Consider the following 23992-nt stretch of genomic DNA (forward strand, 5'->3'; position numbering starts at 1 on the left):
CTGCGTCATAAAACGATCAGTCTTTATCCTCCATCTCCAAACCCCCTCAGACCCAGGGGAGGAGGACAGGACAGAAAGTCAGCTGAGAGAGAAAGGCATTCAGAGCTTTCTGACTACTCCAACAAGCTAACTGCACTGAAAGACCAAGACTGTACACATCTCCTGCTGTTACCTGCTCAAAAAGGGCAACACTTCCAGAGAGAATTGGTATGTATAGCCTACTAGTCAACGACCAATGCGATGTTCAAGGTCGCCAAGGGGTTACTCTGATTACAGTGCTATTTTGGGGATGTAGAGAGCTGATCTGTAATTCATCTGCTCTATGCATTATATTTCTATGTCTGGCTTCGTAAAAGGTTAACAGGAGAAACGTGAGAGTGCAAACAATAGACCCAGGGCTCTATTCAATCCGACGTTCAGCGTTACAGTGTGATTGAAATGTAAAGGAAATGTTTCCGCGTTAGTGGAGACCGCATTCGCGGGAAGCTCAGCATGTCGGCTCAATCGGAAATTACCTTTACATTTCTATCGCACGATCTGTAACGCTTCAACAATACAGATTGAATAAAAGCCCTTAGAAAAAGTTGGTGAAATAGTTAGGAAGTATTAGGCAATTGGTAAGGTAAAACAAAGTCTGGGGAAAACTTGAAGGCTTGCATTTACAATATTATAAAGCTGGAATTCGAAATAGTTGTACAAACAAAGTTAGGGTGTATTGGGTAACTGGGGAGAAGGATATTAAAGTAATTAGAAAGAGATTGACAGACCAAGAAATTGGACTAGACCCGACAGAGTGCAATTATAAAAATGTGTTCAAATTTTTAATGTATTATTGATGGAAGGGAAGAGAGACAAAGAGGGAGTGTGTGTGTGTGCGCGTCTGAAACAGTATGAAGTGGTTTCCTCCTACACTCCAGCTGTAATGGCTGCCGTACATCACTGCGACAGACCCTCAAGTGGAGCACCCTCGACAAGCTCAGGAAATGAAGATGCGACTGGATGGTGCGAGTCTCTCTCTCTCTCTCTCTCTCAGAATGAGAAGGGGCACAATCTATCGTGATTAGACTCCCAAGTTATTTGTTAGATCCTATCAGTGTTGGTCCAGAGGAATACAGTAACGTGTTCTCATCCACCCACATCTGTTGTATCTCACCGCAGAGCTGCTTTGTTTCCACAAACTGACAGCTGACTGCATGAAAAGACAATTAGTCACTCAACTGAAGTTTACTTCAAAAAGACAACTTTCAAGACTGACGATTTGAGTACTTCTGAGACCACTGATTTTATTCTTTGAAGTTTTTTTATTTAATTGAAGGAACGATTTATTGATCCATCATTAAATAATAAATCTACTTACAGTTTTTGTCAAATGTCAAGGTATTTTACATTGTATTTGGTCACATGCACATTGTAAGAAAAAGAAACACAATATTATCTGTACAAACACTTACAGTAGTCCGTAGGGGGAGGAGCCTGTGAAATAAAAAAAGGCACCTGGTATGACATTTGACCCTGGTTCACAGATACCACCAGAGACATGCTACTGTCCACTTTGCCTGTGAAGCAGAAATAGAGAGAAACAGAGCTGACAAAGGACACCATCACTCTGTGTGATCTCTATTGGGTGTACTTCTGAGCAGCCACTCAAAATATTAGACATATCAGCTCGGTCAGTGTTTGATTAGGCCTAGATATCAGAACATATTAGAACTTTCTTACAATGTATCTTTAGTAGACAAGGTGTTTCCCAGAGCCTTCGTTAGCAACGTGGCTCTTGAAAATCTACAGTACGAGTGATCCAGACCACTCGTATGGCAGCCAAAGTGCGTCGTCAGACGCTTTTTTGCCCTTCCTCGTCACTTTATTCACAGACCATTTCTGCTAAAAATAGAATGTTAAGGCTATCTGTCAGACTGTGACTGCAGATAACTTCAGAATGAATTTCACTACAAATACAAAAGTTGCCGAAGTATTTGCAATTGTTACTAACAAGTTGAGGATAAAGTGATGCTTCAAAATGAAAACCGGGATGAGTGCATTAAAACATACATAGGCCTACATATACTATTTAAATCATATTGACATGCATTTCATGTTCAATCAATTGAGTTCTTTTTTGCGACTAGGATACTGTCTGTCATTTTTACTTCAATGTTTTTCATGATGTGCGCAATGATGTGGTCAATCTGTAATTTTGCGCATTATTTTTGATTTTGCTATCTCTATACCCTATTTGCAGACATAATTGGTCATATCTGTCTAGGAGCTGATCCTTCATCAGTACTGTGGAATAATTATAATGTTAAGGTAACATTTGAATGGGAGAAATCTGATCCGAGAGCAGCGCTGCTTTTCTTTCGATCCTATCAATATCGACACACGGTCTAACAACATACTCTCTACTTGCTCGTTTGGGAAATAACTCTTTAAAAGAGTGTTCGTAAATAACGATGCATCTGGTACGATCATCGTAATGCTTAAGTTACATCGCAACTGGGAAACGAGGCCCAGCTCTGTTCAGCGTTTGATTAGGCCTAAACGCTCTGAGCGCACAGCACAGCAGCCCGGGAAGTAGATATCAAGTGAGGTGAAAGGTTCAGTACGTCGCAGATAGAAATCTAACAAATAAAGCTGACAAAACCAATCCCATACCATGACAGACATTCATATCCGTTCTTCATTTAAGTCATTTTAGCCGACGCTAAATACACGTGTATCTGAATGCTCTGTAACGTTGAAGCCTTTTGAACGCCGCTGGAGTAAGGCTGAGACTGGTTACAGCTTTTGTACAGAACACGTAGAGGACACGTCAAGGTTCTCTGTACCAATTCTATGTGCCCTGTAAGGCAGCAGAAAGCAGAGGCGACCGGCAGAGACATGGAGCCTACGTGGTGCTGATAGGCTGAGTGGTTCATTTTCTAATTAGGTGAAAGGTTAACCTCGGGTAGATATACAGACGGTCACATCTGCACGCTGGGTAGGAAAGTCCGTCGTATTTTTGTCGGGGCGTCGGATAACCAGCAAAGTCAATAACTGCGCCCAAATCTCCCCTCCGATAGATAGTATAATACACCTGTATACAGGTGGTTCAGCCAACAGAGAGGTACTGATGGAGACGAGAGAAGAAGCCTAGGAATCTATAGCGAGTGGACATGGCTGTCAGACATGCTCGGTCAGTAGCAGCACTTCCAACTGGAGACAAGAGGGACTCTAACTTGGCTGTGTGGTTAACCCTTTGAGATTAGGAGGTGAGAATTTTGATCGTTCTCGTCGGCGTCCTGTTCCGGAATTAAAACGGCGCCTTTGCGATGTCATCAATTGGAACATTCGGTAACACTTTCTTTCGGATAGGCCATCTGTAGATGATCAGTAACATTTCAACCAACTATCTAGTAGCCCTAACCCTTAACCTAACCCAAAATGAACCCTTACCCTTGTTCTAAACCTAACCTTAGCAAGCAGTTGCCGGTCAACAGATTATTTGTTGATGGTATGACCACAGATGGACTATCCGCACTATCCAAATAAAGTGTGCCTGAACATTCGATTGGATTATGAACTCTGCCCATGGTTCTGAGGCTTCCTCCTCTCCTACCATCACTACCGCTATGATCACGCAGCTCTGTTCTACAGCGTATGCACAAGCAGGGGGCACCTTTAAAAGCGCCTTTAAGTACTACAGAGCTTCCTCGAACAGCTACTGCGAAACACACCGAGCGAAGGAGTAGAAAGGCTGATCCTGGAACAGTCAGCAGAGTAGAGCACCACATAGTTAGCTAGCTATAGGTGATTGGCACAGCTGTGGGTGTTCCAACATCCTTCATGTTAAGCCTGGTCTTCCAAGGGACATGATAGAGGATTTGGAAAATACAATATAAAAAAGGGAGTCAACAACAACAACAACAAAAATGCATGATAGTTTGACGTTATTAAAGAAGTCGTAAAAGTTGATAGAGATTACATAGATATTCCTCTATGACAAAGGAACACCGATTGTACCTTAAACACATTCAAATGGCTTTAAAAACAAGGCGTTAAGGGCTACATACAGAGATGATAAAACTGGATCTGTGTATAGTATAAACTCCCTCGACCTTCAACTCAAACCTAAACCTAGGTTCAGAATAACATGATTGCTTCATCTTATGTCTCTCTTTATCAAACTATTTACATCAAGTTAGCAGCATCAACATGTCTTGTAAGAGAGACAACATTGATTCAGTCTTCAAAGACAGCTCTACAAAGACATGATTTGAGATTCTCGTTGCAGTAGATTTCATTTGGGATACTTTCTTTTGCTATATTGGACCACCGATCCCTTCCTCTAATGTAACCCATTTGATCACAGTACACTACACACGTTTCGAAGTCTTTACCTGATAAAGTGCACTCAATAACAACTAGGTATATTCACAGGAGAAGAAATGCTGTGAGTTACACATGGCTCAGTCGCTCACTAGGCATCTGAAAATGTTTCCGATCTGCAGGGAGGAGGGTGAGAATTTCACCATTTCTCCGGAATGTTCTATGTTGTGACATCATCAGTGGGAATTGATTAGAATGTCCCCTTCTAAAAGGGTTAGAAGGAGGGAAGATTCTCTGATCACCAGTGCCTGGAGATAGTGGTTAGCCACATGAGTGAGTGTGTGTGTGTGTGTGTGTGTATGTGTGTGTGTGTGTGTGTGTGTGTGTGTGGGAGGGAGGGTTAGAAGACAAATATGTTTAACTTAGCAGACAGTAAATCTCAGAGCTGAAGGAAGCCAAGCCCTGCCAGGCAAGATGGATAACCTAAAAGCATGTGTGTGTATGAAGCCAGGCATCGCCCCCACACTACCCCAAAGGCACACACACAGCAGGGAAGGGTTCCGTCTTTAAAACTACTGAACGGAAGAAATAAAAGATCTGGTAAAGCATGCGTCCCAAATGGCACCCTATTCCCTATATAGCGCGCTACTTTTGACGGGGGCCCATAGGACTCTGGTCAAAAGTAGTGCACTATGTAGGGAATAGGGTGCCAATAGGGAGGCATCGCTCTTCTCCTGTCCTGACCTACTTAATCAGACTTTTGCCCATCATGCAGCATAACTCATCACCACCTGCTAACACAGCAGCCAATTAGCCTGGCTAGCATTACCATCCCTCCCACCACTGTCGCTGTGGTGCAGAACTAGAGCTATATTGGTGTCCGCAGTTACAGTTATCATCAGTTCAGACCTTGGCTCAAATACTATTTGAAATTCCAAATAGTTTACCTGTGCTTGATTGAGTGTGCCTGGCATCACGGGCCGCGTCTGGCAAATCCAGGCAGGCTAGAAGAAATGCTGATAAATATTTGAAAGATTTCAAATAGTATTCAAACCAGTGGAGGCTGCTGAGGGGATTTACAGCTCATAATAACGGCTGGATCGGTACGAATGCAATGGCATCAAACCATGTGTTTGATGTATTCGATACCATTCCACCTATTCCGCTCCAGCCATTACCATGAGCCAGTCCCCCACAATCACGGGGCCACCAACCTCCTGTGATTCAAACCCAGTTTGCAGAAGCTACAACAAGTTACAACAGCTAACAAGATCAGAATGGAGTCGCACAGCATACCAGGCTCACAGGGTGAGAGGAGAGGAGAGGATGAGATGGTGATTTTCAGGGTGCTCATTGAAGTGTTGAGAGCCTCAGTGAGAGAGAGGGTGAGCCCCAACTGGCACTCTAATCCCTGGTCAAAAGTAGTGCACTTTATAGGAAGTAGGGTGCCATTTGGGACGCAGCCAGTCTCAGGCTATATAAAGGCAGGAGAGATAATGATCTGGAACTGTGGCACCTGTGGAGCTACCGCTGTCTGGTGGGGTTGGTGTGTCTGTGTGAATAATACTATTATTCCTGCACACCCACCCTGATAAGACAACAGTGTGTGTTTGTGCGTGTGTATGTTCCCCCAGGACTGGTGTTAGTAGTGATGTTATTATTGCTAGGCTCTCAGACTCAGCAGCCTGCAGCCAAGGTAGAGGCCACAGAAAACCCATCCATAGAGATGAAGAGGCAGGGAATCACAAAGGGCTGAAATGAACTCTCAACAAACTGTCCAGTGGCTTCAACATACATACTGTATGTATACTGAACAACTCACTCTCTCAGCCCCTTTTGCTGTAAATGAATTCCAGTTGGTTCATCTCAGCCAGTAGACAATCAAACACAGACAGCCCTGAAGATAGAAACAGTCTTTAGTTGGCTCAGAAATTGTGTTCTCCAAGGGTTAGTTCACTTCTGGGAGAACTTCATTTCATTGAATGAGTAATAAATAGGAGAGTAGATGAATCAGTCAGTAGCTGTGTCTATGAACATCCTGCTTTTTGTCCTCACACAGCCATTATCTGGCACAATAAAGGTTTTATCTTGTCCAAATCCCATCACACCTCAATTGCACTTACAGTTGGATTGGCAGTAGAAACAAGAAAAGGCTAAAACTCTCAAACTTCCCATTTTGCCTTTCAGTTCAAGACACACTCCTCATAAGGATCTTTCCGGAGGAGACTAAACTTTGCGACGACGCGTCATCCACACTTTGGTCGTCCCCGGTTATGGTTGGTAACCATGACGTCCTGCCGCGTCACACCCGATTGGTTGAGGTGAGAGGGTCAGGGGTGAAGGCCCTCAGTAAAGATGGCCACCGGTAATGATGTTACAATAACGCTCCGACCGAACGTCACCTCTTCTTCCCCACCTTTGCTGACCAGATCTTCACTGTCATATCACTAGAAAGAGAGGGAGGGAGAGAGAGAGACAGAGGGATGGCAGGGTAGAGAGATGGAGAGAGACAGAGAGAAATAGAGTGGGGGTGGGGAGATGAAGGGGGAGAAAGAGAGAGAGCGGACCAGGGGGACACAGAGAATGAGAGAAACATTGAGAGGGAAGGAGAGCAGAAGGAGAATACCAAGAGAGAGGTAGGGAGAGACCGAGGAATACAAGGGGGGAGGAAAAGAACAAGAGCAAGAGGCGGAGAGAGAGGAGGGAGAGAGAAGAAAAGAGGGACTCAATTGCTAGCGTCTTCAAACAGTTCCATTGTGACTCCCACACAGCACCAGAGAGACAAGACATCAAAACCTACAGTTCACAGAAAGATGACACACACACACACACACACACACACACACACACACACACACACACACACACACACACACACACACACACACACACACACACACGCTACCCCCTACTCCTTCACCAATTACGGAGCACAAAGGAATCAGCTCCAAAATAGACATCAAACATCATCCTCCTCTGTGACACACAACCTCCCCTCAAGATAGAGCAAACACCACAACCCTCATCCCTCTGTCCCTCTTTATTTCTTCCTCTATAATTCTCTATTCTTCTCTCCCCTCTCTCAAACACCATATGTCCCCTCTTATACCCCCTCCCTCTCCGTCCCTCGCCCCATCTCCCTCCTATTCATCTCTTCCCGCCCCCCTCTCTCTGATCAACAGAGCTCCAATTGAAGTTTGCAAAATACTATAATTGCATTAGGAAGTTAAGAGAATCAACGCATCTTCTCTGCTGTTCTGTTCTCGTTTCCCTGTTAAGAAACTCCCAGCTCAGTTGACAATTTACTCTTTATCTCCTCTCCATTCACGACCTGCCGAGCACTACCTCCTAACTGCTGTCATGTAAGCGTGTGTCTGCCGAGCTAACTGCTGTCTTAATACCCAGGATAACACTCCCTCTCCCTCCCCAATCCCTCCTAACATCAGGCTGCTAGCTGGGCTCACAGAGGTGTGTTGCAGAGACCCCGTGTTACTGTAGCATTAGTGGAAAATAGTAGGATGATTGACATGGATGATGTTGGAGAGGAAGGGTGTGTGTGTGTGTGCATGCGCGCGCTCGTGTGTGTTTGTGTCTGCTTGTGTGTGTGTGTGCACATGCATCTGTATGTGTGTGTACTGTAGGTAGGACCCAATTAAAATAAATTATTGTTAGTGTTACGTGCACTCTTACAAATAAAGGTGCAAGTTGGAACCAAATAAGGTTCTTGAGAGCGATGCCATAGGGGAACCATTTTAGGGTCTATGAAGAACCATATAAAAATCCCAAACCAGAATGTTTCGGCCTTCCAGGCCTGGAATTGATAGGTCCTGCTGTAGGGCTATAAGCCTTATTTGCATTTTTCCCAGGTCAACTTTCGAGTATTTACCAGTACCACACATGACTGTGTTTGCTATTGACAGAGACATGGTTGTTGCATTTATTAATTTTCAGCCCTATGGACTGCACCAAGTGAGATCCTAAGCGAATATGTGATCATAAAAAATATATATATATTTAACACAATACCATACGTAGTTCATAAGGCCTTATTTTGTGGGCCTAGTTTTACCCTAATACAGGGGCCTGAAACTCATATACATCACTTTGACCCAAAACCACACCCATCATTATCAAATTTCCCAGCATGCTCTATTGCAGGCAGATTTTTAGAATTGTTTGTTTCAATATCTATGTTTGTGCATGTACATTGAGCGATTACTCTAATGCTACACAAAGATAAACATACAATTTTCAAAATGAATCCAATCAGTTGGTTAGATTTTTTGCACCTGTTACAGAAATGTTTGTTCCAGTTTAAATGCAGGTCAGGGGTAAGCAACTAGATTCGGCCGTGGCCCGATTGTCGTCAGGGTGGATGGTCTAGTGGCCGGAAATTAATTTGAGTAATATTATTAACACAGCAAAATGATCACAACTAAACCCAAAAAGAGATTTTATTTAAAATATGCCATATAGCATACGCTTTTATCCAAAGCAACTTAGTCGTGCATGCATACATTTTACGTAATGGTGGTCGTGAGTATCTATCCCACTATCAGGACCATGCTCTACCAACTGAGCTACAGAGGACCACACAGGACCAACTGTTGGGTATTTGAAAATAATAATAAGTTCATACCTTGATTACATTGAGACACGATCACATAAATGTCGTTGGCGACCCCTTAGGTAGTTTCCTCATAATGTGACTTGCAGGTAGGGTTGCAAAATGTTGGTAACTTTCCTAAAATTCCCAGGTTCTCCAGAAATCTTGGTTGAAAGCTTCCTAGAAACGGAACCAGGAAATCCAAAATCCTTTCAAAGAGGATTTTTGGAAAATCTGTTAATTTTGGAAAAGTCACTGGAATGGCCTGAGGTATGAACTGGGCTACAATTATGCACTTATAAATAAAAAGGTACAAAGGATGACCTTACAAGGTACCATTATAGTAACAAGTGTTTGTACCCCTTTAGGACAAATCAAAACCTATTTTTCTGAAAGTGCAATACAAGGCCTGCAAGTCACACTATACTGGCTTGCAAAATGATGTGTAATTCCTATTGGAAGTCAGCCAAAATTAGGATATACAACAGTTAGGGTATTTATTCACCTGCAACCTGCTACCTGCATTCAGAATGAGTGCCTGGGTTAGGAACATTGTAAAGAGACTACCTAAGGCATTTAAACTGGAACAAACATTTCAGTAATGGGTGCAAAAAAGTAAGTATTGGATTAGTTTAGAAAAATGTAAGTTATTTATCTTTGTGTAGCATGAGATTAATCAATCAAGCAATGTACAGGCACAAACATAGATATTCAAAAAAATACAATGCATTCGGAAAGTATTCAGACCCTTGACTTTTTCCACATTTTGTTACATTACAGCCTTATTCGAAAATGATACAATTTTATTTTCTCACCAATCTACACAGGAAGCATAGGAACTGAGAAGAGGTCTGTGGTCACCACCTGCCGAACCACTCCTTTATTGGGGGTGTCTTGCTAATTGCCTATAATTTCCACCTGTTGTCTATTCCATTTGCACAACAGCATGTGAAATTTATTGTCAATCAGTGTTGCTTCCTAAGTGGACAGTTTGATTTCACATTAGTGTGATTGATTTGGAGTTACATTGTGTTGTTTAAGTGTTCCCTTTATTTTTTTGAGCAGTATATATATATATATATATATATATATATATATATATATATATATATATATATATATATATATATACATATACACATATACACACACACATATATACACACACATATACACACACATATACACACACATATACACACATACATACCTACATTTTTTTTCACCTTTATTTAACCAGGTAGGCTAGTTGAGAACAAGTTCTCATTTACAACTGCGACCTGGCCAAGATAAAGCAAAGCAGTTCGACACATACAACAACACAGAGTTACACATGGAATAAACAAACATACAGTCAATCATACATGTAGAAAAAGTCTATATAAAAACTGAAATATCACATTTACATAAGTCTTCAGACCCTTTACGCAGAACTTTGTTGAAGCACCTTTGGCAGCGATTACAGCCTTGAGTCTTCTTGGGTATGATGCTACATGCTTGGCACACCTGTATTTGGGGAGTTTCTCCCATTCTTCTCTGCATATCCTCTCATATCCTGTCAGGTTGAACGGGGAGCGTCGCTGCACAGCTATTTTCAGGTCTTTCCAGAGATGTTCAAGTCCGGGCTCTGGTCTGGGCCACTCAAGGACATTCAGAGACTTATCCCGAAGCCACTCCTCCGTTTTCTTGGCTGTGTGCTTAGGGTCGTTGTCCTGTTGGAAGGTGAACCTTCGCCATAGTATGAGGTCCTGAGCGTTCTGGAGCAGGTTTTCATCAAAGATTTCTCTGTACTTTGCACCGTTCATATTTCCCTCGATCCTGGCTAGTCTCCCAGTCCCTGCCACTGAAAAACATCCCCACTGCATGTAGCTGCAACCACCATGCTCCACCATAGGGATGGTGCCAGGTTTCATCAGACCAGAGAATCTTGTTTCTCATGGTCTGAGAGTCCTTTAGGTACCTTTTGGAAAACTCCAAGCAGGCTGTCATGTGCCTTTTACTGAGGAGTGGCTTCCGTTTGGCCACTCTACCATAAATGCCTGATTGGTGGAGTGCTGCAGAAATAGATGTCCTTCTGGGAGGTTCTCCCATCTCCACAGAGGAACTCTAGAGCTCTGTCAGAGTGACCATCGGGTTCTTGGTCACGTCCCTGACCAAAGCCCTTCTCCCTCGATTGCTTAGTTTGGCCGGGTGGCCAGCTCCGGGGGGAGTATTGGTAGTTCCAAACTTCTTCCATTTAAGAATAATGGAGGCCACTGTGTTCTTGGGAACCTTCAATGCTGCAGAAATGTTTTGATACCCTTCCCCAGATCTGTGACACAATCCTGTTTCGGAGATCTACGGACAATTCCTTCTACCTCATGGCTTGATTTTTGCTCTGACATGCACTGTCACCTGTGGGACGTTATCATATCCAATCAATTGAATTTACCACAGGTGGACTCCAATCAAGTTATAGATACATCAAGGATGATCAATGGAAACAAGATGCACCTGATCTCAATTTCGAGTCGTATAGCAAAGGGTCTGAATACTTGTGAAAATAAGGTATTTCTGTTTTTCATTTTTAATACATATATTTTCGGCTTTGTCATTCTGGGGTATTGTGAGTAGATTGACGAGGGGAAAAAAAGCAATTTAATCAATTTTAGAATAAGGCTGTAACATAACAAAATGTGGAAAAAGTCAAGGGGTCTGAATCCTTTCCGAATGCACTCTATATATACACATACATATTCTAACAAACATTTCAAAAAATGTACCTGCAATAGAGCATGCTGGGAAATATGATAATGATGGGCGTGGTTTTGGTTCAATGTGATGTATATGAGTTTCAGGCCCCTGTATTAGGATAAAACTAGGCCCACAAAATAAGGCCTTATGAACTACGTATGGTATTGTGTTAATTACTCTTATTGTGTAACTGCTAAACTGCTTTCTGACTGTACTGCATGATTGTAGATAGCTATTAGAACTAACGTGTTAGTAAACCCGCTATGTTGACTATGACGTGACAACGATGTAGGCTGTGTCTAGCGGTTAGCGGTCATGATATGAAGGTTTGGCTTGGAAAGCTTTTTTCGCTTGGTCAGAGACAGCTGATTTGTTGTGCACTGAAGTCCACAAGTGAAGGAAATAGGTGAGGGGAGGAGAGCGCGTAGATAGATGCGAGAAGGAATTATATATACAATGAGCAAAGTGATCACGCTGTTTTCATGTGGTTTCTTAAACGGAAGCAACCGGAATGAAACGGGGATAAAACCACCTAAATATGCCCAACAGAAATTCACATTTGCAACTGTTGGACTAATGATTACTCGCTAGATCAGCTAGATGCAGGCAAGAGTGTGCAAGGCGGTATTGAATGTGTCACTGTCTGTCCATGTGTCACTGTCTGTCACCTTGATTACTCAAGATTCTCTACATTGTAAACTTTTATTCATAGGCTAGGTTGTAGCAACCTCATGATGGATACAGGGAAAATACGAGTATCATGTAGTAGCCTGAACCTTTTGATGTCACATTGAGCTGGGTGAATGGAATATGAATGACAGTCATCCAATATGCTGTAATAGAAATAAGGCCATGCTCATGAAAAAAAAAGAATACTCCCTCATCTTAAATGGCACCGACTGCCACTGGGGCAATTAGCGAGATGAAGAGAGGGAGAAAATAAAAAAGAACAAGAGAAAGAGGGCTCTAGAGAGATGAAGACAGGGGACGGAGAGAAGAAGAGAGGGGACGGAGAGAAGAAGAGAGGGGACGGAGAGAAGAAGAGAGGGGACGGAGAGAAGAAGAGAGGGGACGGAGAGAAGAAGAGAGGGGACGGAGAGAAGAAGAGAGGGGACGGAGAGAAGAAGAGAGGGGACGGAGAGAAGAAGAGAGGGGACGGAGAGAAGAAGAGAGGGGACGGAGAGATGAAGACAGGGGACGGAGAGATGAAGACAGGGGACGGAGAGAAGAAGAGAGGGGACGGAGAGAAGAAGAGAGGGGACGGAGAGATGAAGACAGGGGACGGAGAGAAGAAGAGAGGGGACGGAGAGAAGAAGAGAGGGGACGGAGAGAAGAAGAGAGGGGACGGAGAGAAGAAGAGAGGGGACGGAGAGAAGAAGAGAGGGGACGGAGAGATGAAGACAGGGGACGGAGAGAAGAAGAGAGGGGACGGAGAGAAGAAGAGAGGGGACGGAGAGAAGAAGAGAGGGGACGGAGAGATGAAGAGAGGGGACGGAGAGAAGAAGAGAGGGGACGGAGAGAAGAAGAGAGGGGACGGAGAGAAGAAGAGAGGGGACGGAGAGAAGAAGAGAGGGGACGGAGAGAAGAAGACAGGGGACGGAGAGAAGAAGAGAGGGGACGGAGAGATGAAGACAGGGGACGGAGAGAAGAAGACAGGGGACGGAGAGAAGAAGAGAGGGGACGGAGAGAAGAAGACAGGGGACGGAGAGAAGAAGAGAGGGGACGGAGAGAAGAAGACAGGGGACGGAGAGAAGAAGAGAGGGGACGGAGAGATGAAAAGAATCAGAAAGAGAAAGCAACGCAAATGAGTGAAAGTACCAGAGGAGAGCAGAAGCGGGGTTGTGAGTCGGAGTGAAGGCTCATGGGAGGCTTGTGGCACGACCCTTGATAGCCAGAACCCGTCGAGGTAGACAGGGGGTCAGACCTGGGACATAACTCCATAACTTCACCCTGCAGTCACTGTGGCAGGGCAGGATGAGGAGGAGAGGGGAGGAGAAGCGGACAAAATACAGAAGGTGAGAGAGAGGTAGGAGAAGGAAGAGAGGGGAAAAGGAGAGGTTAAAGCGGGTTAGTACAAGATGAAGATAAGGTACTAGTTTAGTAAAGGTGTATTCAGATGGATCAGGGAGGGCATTAAGCATGAAAAGTGCAAGGCGTTGGTGGAAAGAGGTAGGTACAGGGAGGACAGAGACTATTGGGCGTGCGAAGCAGATCCACGCAAACCCCTCTCAATCTACAATCCTAGTGATGTAGGACGTGTACTTCACCGCCGTACCATATGGTCCTGTCAGTCTGCTAAAGTTTTCCATGCAATGCTGGGAAGAAGAAAGACATACTGCACATGCCAATGATACGCCTGGTCGCACGCATCAGCTGAGCTCTACCAAGCGAGTGACTAGTTGTGTACGGCTGAGTGATATCAGAAAGATTTATCCTCGACAAGGAAGACGAATGCCTCATGCACCAGTCAATGTTCCGCGGTGCACTCGACAACATTTTCTTGTTAGTCATAGCATCTTCCCAGAAAGAATGTGCTGTTCTGGAGTAACTTTTTCTAATTGCTTTGCTGCAGTAAGGTATGTCATTAATGTGACCAACTCTCTAGCAGGGCGATGCATAAACACCAAGTATATTAACAATCATCTAACAATAACCCATGTAATGAAATACATTAGTGAATTATGCCCCTGATAGTGCAGTTACATCCACTGAAAGCCCCCAACTACCGTATTTACTTTACCCTTCCAGTGGCGTAACACCATACCTGGATATGAAGTGAAAAATACATCTCGGAGAAAGGTTAGAATAAGTTACAATATGGTTCTAATCATGTTTTAGTCATGTTTTACCTGGAAGCGGTGAAGATGTGCCGTGAGTTGGTGCAGATGGCATTGATGGGGCTCTCATGACCCTTGACCTCTCCTATGGGGGTGAAGTTATCAACGTTCCACACCTTCAGCATGCCTCCCCGACACGCACTCAGCAACATGGGTCGACCTGGCACGTACGCCAGCGCGCACACCCAGTCCTTATGGGCGTTGGGGATTTGCTGTGGAGGAGGTGGGGACACACAGTCACAGAAGTAGTGTTTGGAGTTCCAACGTTGACTGTGTATCAGTGTACACGATCCTCTATGGCTAAACTGGGCACAGATATCCTTTCCACAGAGGCTTACTGTGGGTGTTTGACTAAGATTACCCACCATTCAAGAGGATTTATAAAGCTTTTACCGGATACTTACATGAACGCACGGACGCCTACACGGACACACACCAGACCTGGGTTTAAATACTATTTAGGGTACTTCAAATACTTTCAAAGACAATGTTGGAAGTATTTTGATTAACACAAGTAGTTAAATATGGGAATGCATTTGGAAATACACTCAGAAAGTACTGTCATGTATTTAAAAATACTCAAATACACAGGCAAGTGTATATTCCAATACAAATATTTAAATAATCCAATGCATTTTAACCCAGGTCTGTTCAGTCATTGAAATAATGTTTTTCCAATAGAAGTAGTTGATTCAGGAAACATTATTTGAAAATACACCAAAGTTATCTCAATAAACAAACGATCAAAGTAAGTATTCCCTAACCCTACTCAGTAGCTATCGACATACTTGTCCACCCTGCTCTACAATGCTGACTATTCTCTCATGGCAAATTAAAAATTGGATGACACAGTACTAACTTGTCCCTCAGAGCTAACACTTTGGCTGCATCATATTCCTTATATAGTGCACTACTATGGACCCTGGCCCTAGTAGGGTATCGATTGGGTTGTAGCCCTTTGGGCTGCGCCGGTAAAGACATGGCTTTTTACCTCACAGGATTCACTCCTGCCACTGTAGGCTGGCCACATTGTAGACAGATAACCCTTCATCAACACGCATGTACAGTAGCAGTACGTTCCTTTTTCCCAATACCGCCAGTATTGCCATCACCGTCCCTCTCCACTCATAGACAAAAAGGCTATTCTGTGGAAAGGGTTCTACATGGAACCAAAAAGGTTCCTTCAAAGGGTTCTCCTATGGGGACGGCAGAAGAACCCTTTTAGGTTCTAGATGGCACCTTTTTTTTTTTTATCTAAGAGTGTACCTGTGTGAGTTCTTGGTTCTCCAGGTCCCACTTCTTGATGCCGTTGTCTCGTGACGCGCTGAACAGAACGTCTCCCTGGATGGCCAGACACTCGATGCCGTCATAGTGCGGAGGCTCAAAGTTGTGGGCGGGGCCTAAATTACCCAGCATGCCCTCTGCCACGTCAAACACCTGACACAAAAAACAGGACAGCAGTCAGAAAACATGACCAAACAGACAAACATGGTTGCACACTCCAACAGGAATCCACAACAGGAAGTATGCCAGTTCACACCTCAAGAGAAGGGTAGATAATCAGGATGTAGCCTGCGTAATGGGGTACAATGTGTGTGTGTGTGTGTGTGTGTGTGTGTGTGTGTGCCACTGCGTGTAGCCGTGTGTCCAGTACCTTGACATAGTGGTCCTTGGAGCCAGTGATGACCTGGTCTTTGCCCGGTAGAGACTGTCCTACAGTGAGACACATCACTGAGCCTATATGACCTGTCAGCTTCCCTAATGCCATCATCCTAGAGAACGGAAGGGCAGAGGGAGGGAGAATGAGAAAAAGACAGGGAGAGAGAGGAGAGAGTTTTTTTTATTGCTAGAAAACCTTTACAGGCACAGCTAATGTACGTACATACAAAGCTAAATCAACGCCAAAAGTAAAAATACATTGCTGCATAGCAGTGGTTACAATGCTAAAAACCAGTGTCCTTCTGTTACCTGTTGAGGTCCCAGGTACGTACGGTGTTACCAGCAGCAGCATAGAGGACAGAGCCAGAGGGGTTGAGAGCTATCTGGTTGATCTGGTATTCACCCTGTGCCACCGTGATGGTACGGGTGGTGGTGCCCACACACGCATCCCCCGATACCACCTGGCCTGAAGACCTGGAGAGAGAGAGAGGAGAGAGGAGAGAGAGATCTTGAGATTGAGTTTTAGTAAACATGTAAACATTGGTTCATTCAGCTTGGCCGTAAACGTGTCTGGACCGTTACAGAGTAGCACCGACTGATCAGTGAGGGTGGTTAAGGTGAGCTGTGATTGGTGGAAAGATGCACAGCGAGCCACTCACGTGAGGGTGCGGACACACTTTGCAGAGTCTCGTATGTCCCAGACCTTGATGTAGGAGGTGGAGACAGAGAATACTAGGCAGGAGGAAGAACAGTATTTGACTGAGACCACGTTATTGGGGTGCCCTTTCAGCGTGACGATTTCCTGTCCCGTCACCAGGTTCCACATCTTACACGTCCGGTCTGACGAGAAACGAGAGAGAGAAGAGACGGGTCAAAAACATGAACATCTAAAACTGGCAGCCCTACCACTTGGTTCTCTATAAAGGGATGGGACTGGAGCTATGAATGCGAGGACTGATAGTCCATGAGGTTAACATGATAGCTTTAACCAATTTATGTTTGTTTCCAAAGACAAAAAAGGCATCCCATGGTCCTAGGTAGGACATTGTTGTTGTACCTTTGGATCCAGTGAAGAGCAGTTCATCTGTAGCATCCACACAGAGGACAGGTTTAGAGTGTCCCTCTGCTATGGCTGAACACTGGAGGGGCGCCGTCCGTCCCCCCTTCACTCCCCCCGTGGGAGTGATCACACCCCTGAGGGAGACACACACACACCGTCACACACACAAACACTAACACACAGGCCACTAACCCCGCACAGACACAAAACATCTCATACACACAAGTCCGCAATACACACTTCATCGAATATGAAAAGATAGGCTCCACACCTCAATGAACGAACACACAGAACACACCCAAATGCGCAACACACACTTAGAAAATCCAGCCAGGCCTAAAGGAGCACAGCTCTATCATGCCCCCTGCTGGAGATATAGGTATAACCACTCCCTCCCATTCCCTCCCTCTCTGTACCCACCCGTTCCTCTCCATCGCTCTCTTTTGTGGAAGCTCAATTAGAGAGCCTGGTCTAAAACCATCCATCTCCTGGCTGGCAGTGGCAAAAAAAAACTCTCCCTCAGAAATAACGAGCCTCTTCCTCCCTTTTTCCTTTGTCTCTCCATCCCTCTCTCTCTCTCTTTAGTCTAGCTCTTTCTTGCCATCCCTCCCTCTCCCTCTACCCCTATCCCTCGTTTTCTTTCCTTCATCATCCCTCTCTGTCTCTCTACCTGTGTCTGTCTGTCTGTCTCTCTACCTGTGTCTGTCTGTCTGTCTCTCTGTCTACGTGTCTGTCTGTCTGTCTCTCTGTCTACGTGTCTGTCTGTCTGTCTCTCTGTCTACGTGTCTGTCTGTCTGTCTCTCTGTCTACGTGTCTGTCTGTCTGTCTCTCTGTCTACGTGTCTGTCTGTCTGTCTCTCTGTCTACGTGTCTGTCTGTCTGTCTCTCTGTCTACGTGTCTGTCTGTCTGTCTCTCTGTCTACGTGTCTGTCTGTCTGTCTCTCTGTCTACGTGTCTGTCTGTCTGTCTCTCTGTGTGTCTACGTGTCTGTCTGTCTGTCTCTCTGTCTCTCTGTGTGTCTACGTGTCTGTCTGTCTGTCTGTCTCTCTGTGTGTCTACGTGTCTGTCTGTCTGTCTCTCTGTGTGTCTACGTGTCTGTCTGTCTGTCTCTCTGTGTGTCTACGTGTCTGTCTGTCTGTCTCTCTGTGTGTCTACGTCTCTCTCTCTCTGTGTCTACGTCTCTCTCTCTCTGTGTCTACGTCTCTCTCTCTCTCTCTGTGTCTACGTCTCTCTCTCTCTCTGTGTCTACGTCTCTCTCTCTCTCTCTCTGTGTCTACGTCTCTCTCTCTCTCTCTGTGTCTACGTCTCTCTCTCTCTGTGTCTACGTCTCTCTCTCTCTCTCTGTGTCTACGTCTCTCTCTCTCTCTCTGTGTCTACGTCTCTCTCTCTCTGTGTCTACGTCTCTCTCTCTCTCTCTGTGTCTACGCATCTCTCTCTCTCTCTGTGTCTACGTCTCTCTCTCTCTCTCTGTGTCTACGTCTCTCTCTCTCTCTCTGTGTCTACGTCTCTCTCTCTCTCTCTCTGTGTCTACGTCTCTCTCTCTCTCTCTCTCTCTCTCTCCTACCTCTCTCTCTCTCTGTGTCTATGTCTCTCTCTACCTCTCTGTGTCTACCTCTCTGTGTCTACGTCTCTCTCTACCTCTCTGTGTCTACCTCTCTGTGTCTACGTCTCTCTCTACCTCTCTGTGTCTACCTCTCTGTGTCTACCTCTACCTCTCTGTGTCTACCTCTCTGTGTCTACCTCTCTGTGTCTACCTCTCTGTGTCTACCTCTCTGTGTCTACGTCTACCTCTCTGTGTCTACCTCTCTGTGTCTACCTCTCTCTCTCCCTCTCTCCCTCTCTCCCTCCCTCTTTAATTTCTCGCTGCCAGGACAAGAGTCCCAGAGCACTCGGGGGGAGCCGGCCAAGTGAGACACAGGGATGGATGGAAAGAGAGAGAGAGAAAGGGGGGGAACTAGAGAGAGAGAGAGCGACAGGAGTGAGTGGGGATAAAGGGACCAGTGATTAAAGGCAAATATGGGACAGATCTGTCTCCCTGGACCCCTCAAACACACACACACACACACACACACACACACACACACACACACACACACACACACACACACACACACACACACACACACACACACACACACACACTCTTCGCTTTGTCCCATAGGGCTATATTTTCCCCTCCCTCCCTATGTATAGCAGTGGCGTGATTTGTGCTGGTAAAGCAGGTGAACAGCATGTCACGGCTGCTAGACCAGCCTGGGCCAATCACAGTGATGCGAGAAAGAGAAGCTGCATGCATGTCAGCTATAGTCTCACAAACGCAAATGAATTGAAACACAAAACAACCCCCCCAAAAAATACCTACAGAAACACAGTGCAGTTCATTCAAATGATAGAGAACGGCGGCGGTTCACGGCGCCGAAGAAGAAGCAGAACTCAACGACAGCCCGGCAACAGCCAACTCAAAAAAACAACAACAACTTGTGGCATCTACAGTACATGCAACATCTCCACCAATCAAGAGTGAGCTGAGCTCGTGGTCCTTGCCCTTGCGAGCCAATCCCAGTTCAGTGTTCAGGCGAAGGCAGAGGCTTCTGGGACAGGTGGGTGAGTGAGAGAATTGGGGGGGGGGGGGGGGGGGGGGGGGGCTGTCACATCAGACCCCGTCTCCTTCTCTGTCTGTGGCCTAGATCCATTCCAAATGGACTGTGAGTGGTTGATTGGAACCAGGCCTTTGTCTTGTCACAGAGGAGGGAGGGGGTAAAGTAGGATGGAGGTTAGGTGTGACAGGGCTAGTATATCGACCCAGTTCCAAATCAAATCTGTTGGTTTGGAACTGGACACTGGGTTTATGGATAAGAGGGATTGAGCTGTCTTCTGAATGAACCTTATGTCCAGGGAGAGCAGGGGGAACTTTCAGAAGTTAGCCAATAGGCTCTGAAAGAGTGTTTCTATCGCTATTCCCATTGGTTAGATAGTTGTGTGGACTCTCTGCCCAATCAATCAATCACTGTCTTTTTCTGATCTCTCATTCCAAGGAGAGAACAGAGGACCTGACAATCAAAGCCTTTCAAAACAGGGGCCTTATATTAGTTATTCCATTTCTGCTGTCCTGAAATAATATAATGGAATGGAAGGTATTGCAGTGCATGGTATTGCCTGTGTGTCGTGTGGTTCTGAACGTTCCAAACGTGGCTTCCCATATAAATGAGATAAGAGGGAGATCAGTCTATGATAACGCCATTATCTTTGTATAAATGTGATGAAAACCAAGAGAGGTGTAATAAGACTGTCAGTAGGATGATTAGAGCTGTGATAAGTGAGATTGATCTATAATGTCTATTTCTTTATCTCTACAATCTCTACGTGTTAGATGTTAGATTATCAGAGAGAGAGAGACACCGAGAGAGTTGACGAAGACAACTATGAACAGCCTAGAGGGTTTTCTGGCTCGAAATATCCACATACCTCTTTTCCTTCTTTCCTCTCTTCCGTCATCTACTTGTATTATTGGAGACTTTTCCCCTTTACAGACAGACTTTACGAATTGTCGCCTTTAAAAAAATATTGAACTTTTTTTTTAATATACTTTTTATTTTATTTTTTTAAATCGGGCAATGTGTTTAAGAACCCAATTCAAACAGTCCCATTTTTACCACATTCTTCTTTACCACATTTTTTTTTTTTTGTACAGGCAGCATATACCAGCAGCCGGCAATTTTGATCCTGTTGTTGTGTTCTGTTAACATATATTTAAAGATACTATTTATACAGGAAATGTGTATAAAACCTGTATAAAACTGTATTAGAATTATATGACAATATTTTAGGTTGACAATAATTCTATTACACAATTTCTGATGCATTACTTTTTTTTTTCTTGCATAATTAAAATCAGGATTTTGCCTCTACTGCCTTTCATTCCAATTAGACTGGTTCGGATTTCTCCCTGACCAACATGGCTGCCATTTTCCCTTCGTTCTGGAACTTTGAATGTTTATGAGATAGCCCCTCTTGTAATTTAATAGTATCTTTACGCGTCAAAAAGTTCTCAGACAGAATGGACTGTCTTGTTTTTTTTCACATTCACAACCGTAATCTATTTTTAGCTCGCCATTCCTAGTAAATAATGACCTTGTTATGACGAATAAAACGTTGGCTATAGTCAAACGCCAGGCTGCTGATGTCGTTTTTGTGTGTAATCTAATGTGTAGAATGTTTATGATTTAATGCGTGTTAAAACTGGTAAGATGAAAGGTGATCTTTATACTGAGGGGATTGGCGTGACTTTTAAAACACATTAGCGCTATTATGACTAAAAGTACAGGCTTTGTTGCCGGCAATAGAAAAGTCGGCAAAATGTTGGCGTCATTCTAAAGTTGGCGGGTTTTCATCCTGGTTTGAAATAGTTAGGTTATTACAGGTTGAAATAGCTGTGCGGCTCAGGGCAGCTGGGTGGTCCCATAACAAATCAAGGGCACTGCAATAACCACTGAACATATCAACTGGAGCATCCCCATCAGGGTTAAATTATTCATTGTTGGCGCAGCCCACTTTTTTAGCGCAATTCCAAGTATGTCATTCTGAACTTTCGAAAAGGGTTATAAAAACAGTGATTGATATGTCAGTGCGGAAATGCAATTCCACTTTTACAGTCTGGGGAAAGAGAGTTTAAACAGTAGCTCTACACAGCGGTCAGATCAGATCGTTGTTTTTTGCCATCCATGAGAGAAAATGTCATTCCTGTTTATCTGTTCTGTTGTACAGTTATCACATTTTTAGGTTGAACATTGACATTTATGTAGCTTCAATGAGGCCTACAGAAGTACGAGTTCCAAAAACACCTATTTTGGGATAGATACCACCTTATTATAATATGTAATAAGTCATCTTAATATTCCACAAGAATGTGTAAAACGCAAAATAAATGTAAAGGAACATTTTTTATTTACAGTATGTAAATGTAAAATGGTGAACAGGAATGGCATTTACTCTCACGGGTGGACAATAAGATCTGAACGCCACACCCCTAAAAAGCCATGACTCCTGAAAATAACCTAAGGATAATGTTGCAAAAGACAGGTTAACCTTTATTCTCATGAATCTCGCCCTGGAGGCAGAACTGAGCGATTTCTGCTAGATGGGCCAGCTGCAAAGTTAACATTGGTTATAATTTAAGATTAAGGTTAAGGCATGCTTCCCATCCAAAACAGTTCGTACATATATTCTAACGTTATTTTGGTACATTTTGTTCGTTTTGGCCTTCGCAAGGTTTTTTTCAGCTGTTTTGTGCACCAAACATTTTTCGGAGGCAAGTCGAAGTTCGGAATCCTAAGTCTACGCCACTTCGTCGGTGATGTTCACTGGTTAGATAGTTGTGTGGAATCTCTGAGATCCTTCAATGAAGTGTTTGTTGTCATTCAAATATAGACAACTTATTTTGATGCACATTCTTCACTTGAGAAATACGACGCCAAACACGTATAAATTGCGCGACTAAGATCTCCTTGTCAAAAACGTACAAATTCTGACTATTTTGAGGAAGTGTATACTGGCAATGTCGTCTCAATATTGACAAACAGTATAATTGACACTTTTTTCTCGTTTTTCAAGCAAAGGTCTTTTAAGGGTGTTTGTGCCTGCGCCAGCTAGTGACCACTCTGCAGAGCTGCCTCCAGAACAACATTAATGATGAAAAAAAACCGCTAACCTACTTCAAAAAGACCCAACTGCTAGGTCAACCCAGCAGGAAGATTAAAAAAATACCCAACTGATGGTTAAATTAACCCATGTTTCGGTAATCCTAACAACCCAACATGTTGGGTTATTCAAATAACCCACTGTGTGTGCTATCCAATGTTCACCCAGCGCCGGGTTACCAAAAAACCCAAATTGGAATGTTTTTAACACATCATTTTTTAAGAGTGTAACGAGGTCTATTTATGTGCTGTCAATGCTTTATAGACGCTATCCTCTCAGAATCATTATCCTCTGTAGCCTTAGCTTGAATGAATGTAACTGCCCTCACCCAAAAGGGTTCTTATTTAACCCAAGCTCTCCAGATGAAAAAGGTTCATTCAGATCCCATGAGTAGTGGGGAGGGGCAACACAGAAATAGAACACCACACAGGTGGAAGGGGATTGGAGGAAGGTGAGGGGGGACCGATGAGGTTAAAGCATGCTCCACATCGACTCTGCCCACCCCAGAAAAGGAGGAGTGGCCAGCTGAGTGACTGGCCAAACAGGCAAGAGGAGAGACAGAATGACAGAGACAGACAGATATCTCTACCTGAGCACCTCCGAGAGAGAGGAGTCGCTGTCATCCGACCTGAAGACAGAACAGGAGCAAGGTTAGGAGCAGGACAGGAAAGGAAAGGAGGTTAGGAGCAACGTTAACAGAGTTAGGAGCAGGGACAGGAGAGGAGAAGACAGGAGTGAGGTTAGGAGCAGGAGAGGAGAGGAGAGGAAGATAAGAGTTGAGCTCTATGGCTAGAGGAGGAAGGGTTATACTGGTAAGGTTAAGATGCAGGTTAGGGTTAGGCTTGGGGAAAGGGGATAGGGGTGGGTAAAGGTATACAGCGATTTGCCACCTAGACTATGGCTAGCCTGAGTGACAGCCCGTTTCAGAATGTGACAAGACAAAGTAGTAGAGATGGCATGGCACTCAAACTAGCCCACGGCGGGGTTAGGATTAGGGTTTAGGGTGGGGGAGATAAAAACATTGCTACAATAGGAGGGTTTAGCAGTTTGGGTCTGGATTAAAGAAGGAAGGGATACCTGCAGTACAGTAAGGGAT

At 44.3% G+C, this 23992-nt stretch overlaps 1 protein-coding gene across 4 annotated transcripts in view; it reads right to left on the reverse strand.

The window, feature by feature from the left end:
* Positions 1-796: 796 nt before the first annotated feature.
* Positions 797-23992, reverse strand: part of LOC106582687 (kinesin-like protein KIF21B) — a 127960-nt gene continuing 104764 nt past the window's right edge. The window contains exons 27-35 of one of the 4 annotated variants that reach the window (XM_045705846.2): positions 23486-23524; positions 17198-17334; positions 16800-16980; positions 16450-16614; positions 16136-16253; positions 15748-15918; positions 14494-14693; positions 13463-13603; positions 797-6752 (exon numbers count right to left, since the gene is read on the reverse strand). In XM_045705846.2, coding sequence (XP_045561802.2) covers positions 13504-13603; positions 14494-14693; positions 15748-15918; positions 16136-16253; positions 16450-16614; positions 16800-16980; positions 17198-17334; positions 23486-23524 — 1111 coding nt within the window. In that variant the 3' untranslated portion in view covers positions 797-6752; positions 13463-13503. The remainder of the gene's footprint in view (positions 6753-13462; positions 13604-14493; positions 14694-15747; positions 15919-16135; positions 16254-16449; positions 16615-16799; positions 16981-17197; positions 17335-23485; positions 23525-23992) is intronic. The other 3 variants (XM_014165984.3, XM_014165985.3, XM_014165987.3) reach the window with 3 other exon arrangements.

This window comes from Salmo salar, chromosome 22 (assembly GCF_965601325.2).
Source record: "Salmo salar chromosome 22, fSalSal1, whole genome shotgun sequence".
NCBI lineage: Eukaryota > Metazoa > Chordata > Actinopteri > Salmoniformes > Salmonidae > Salmo > Salmo salar.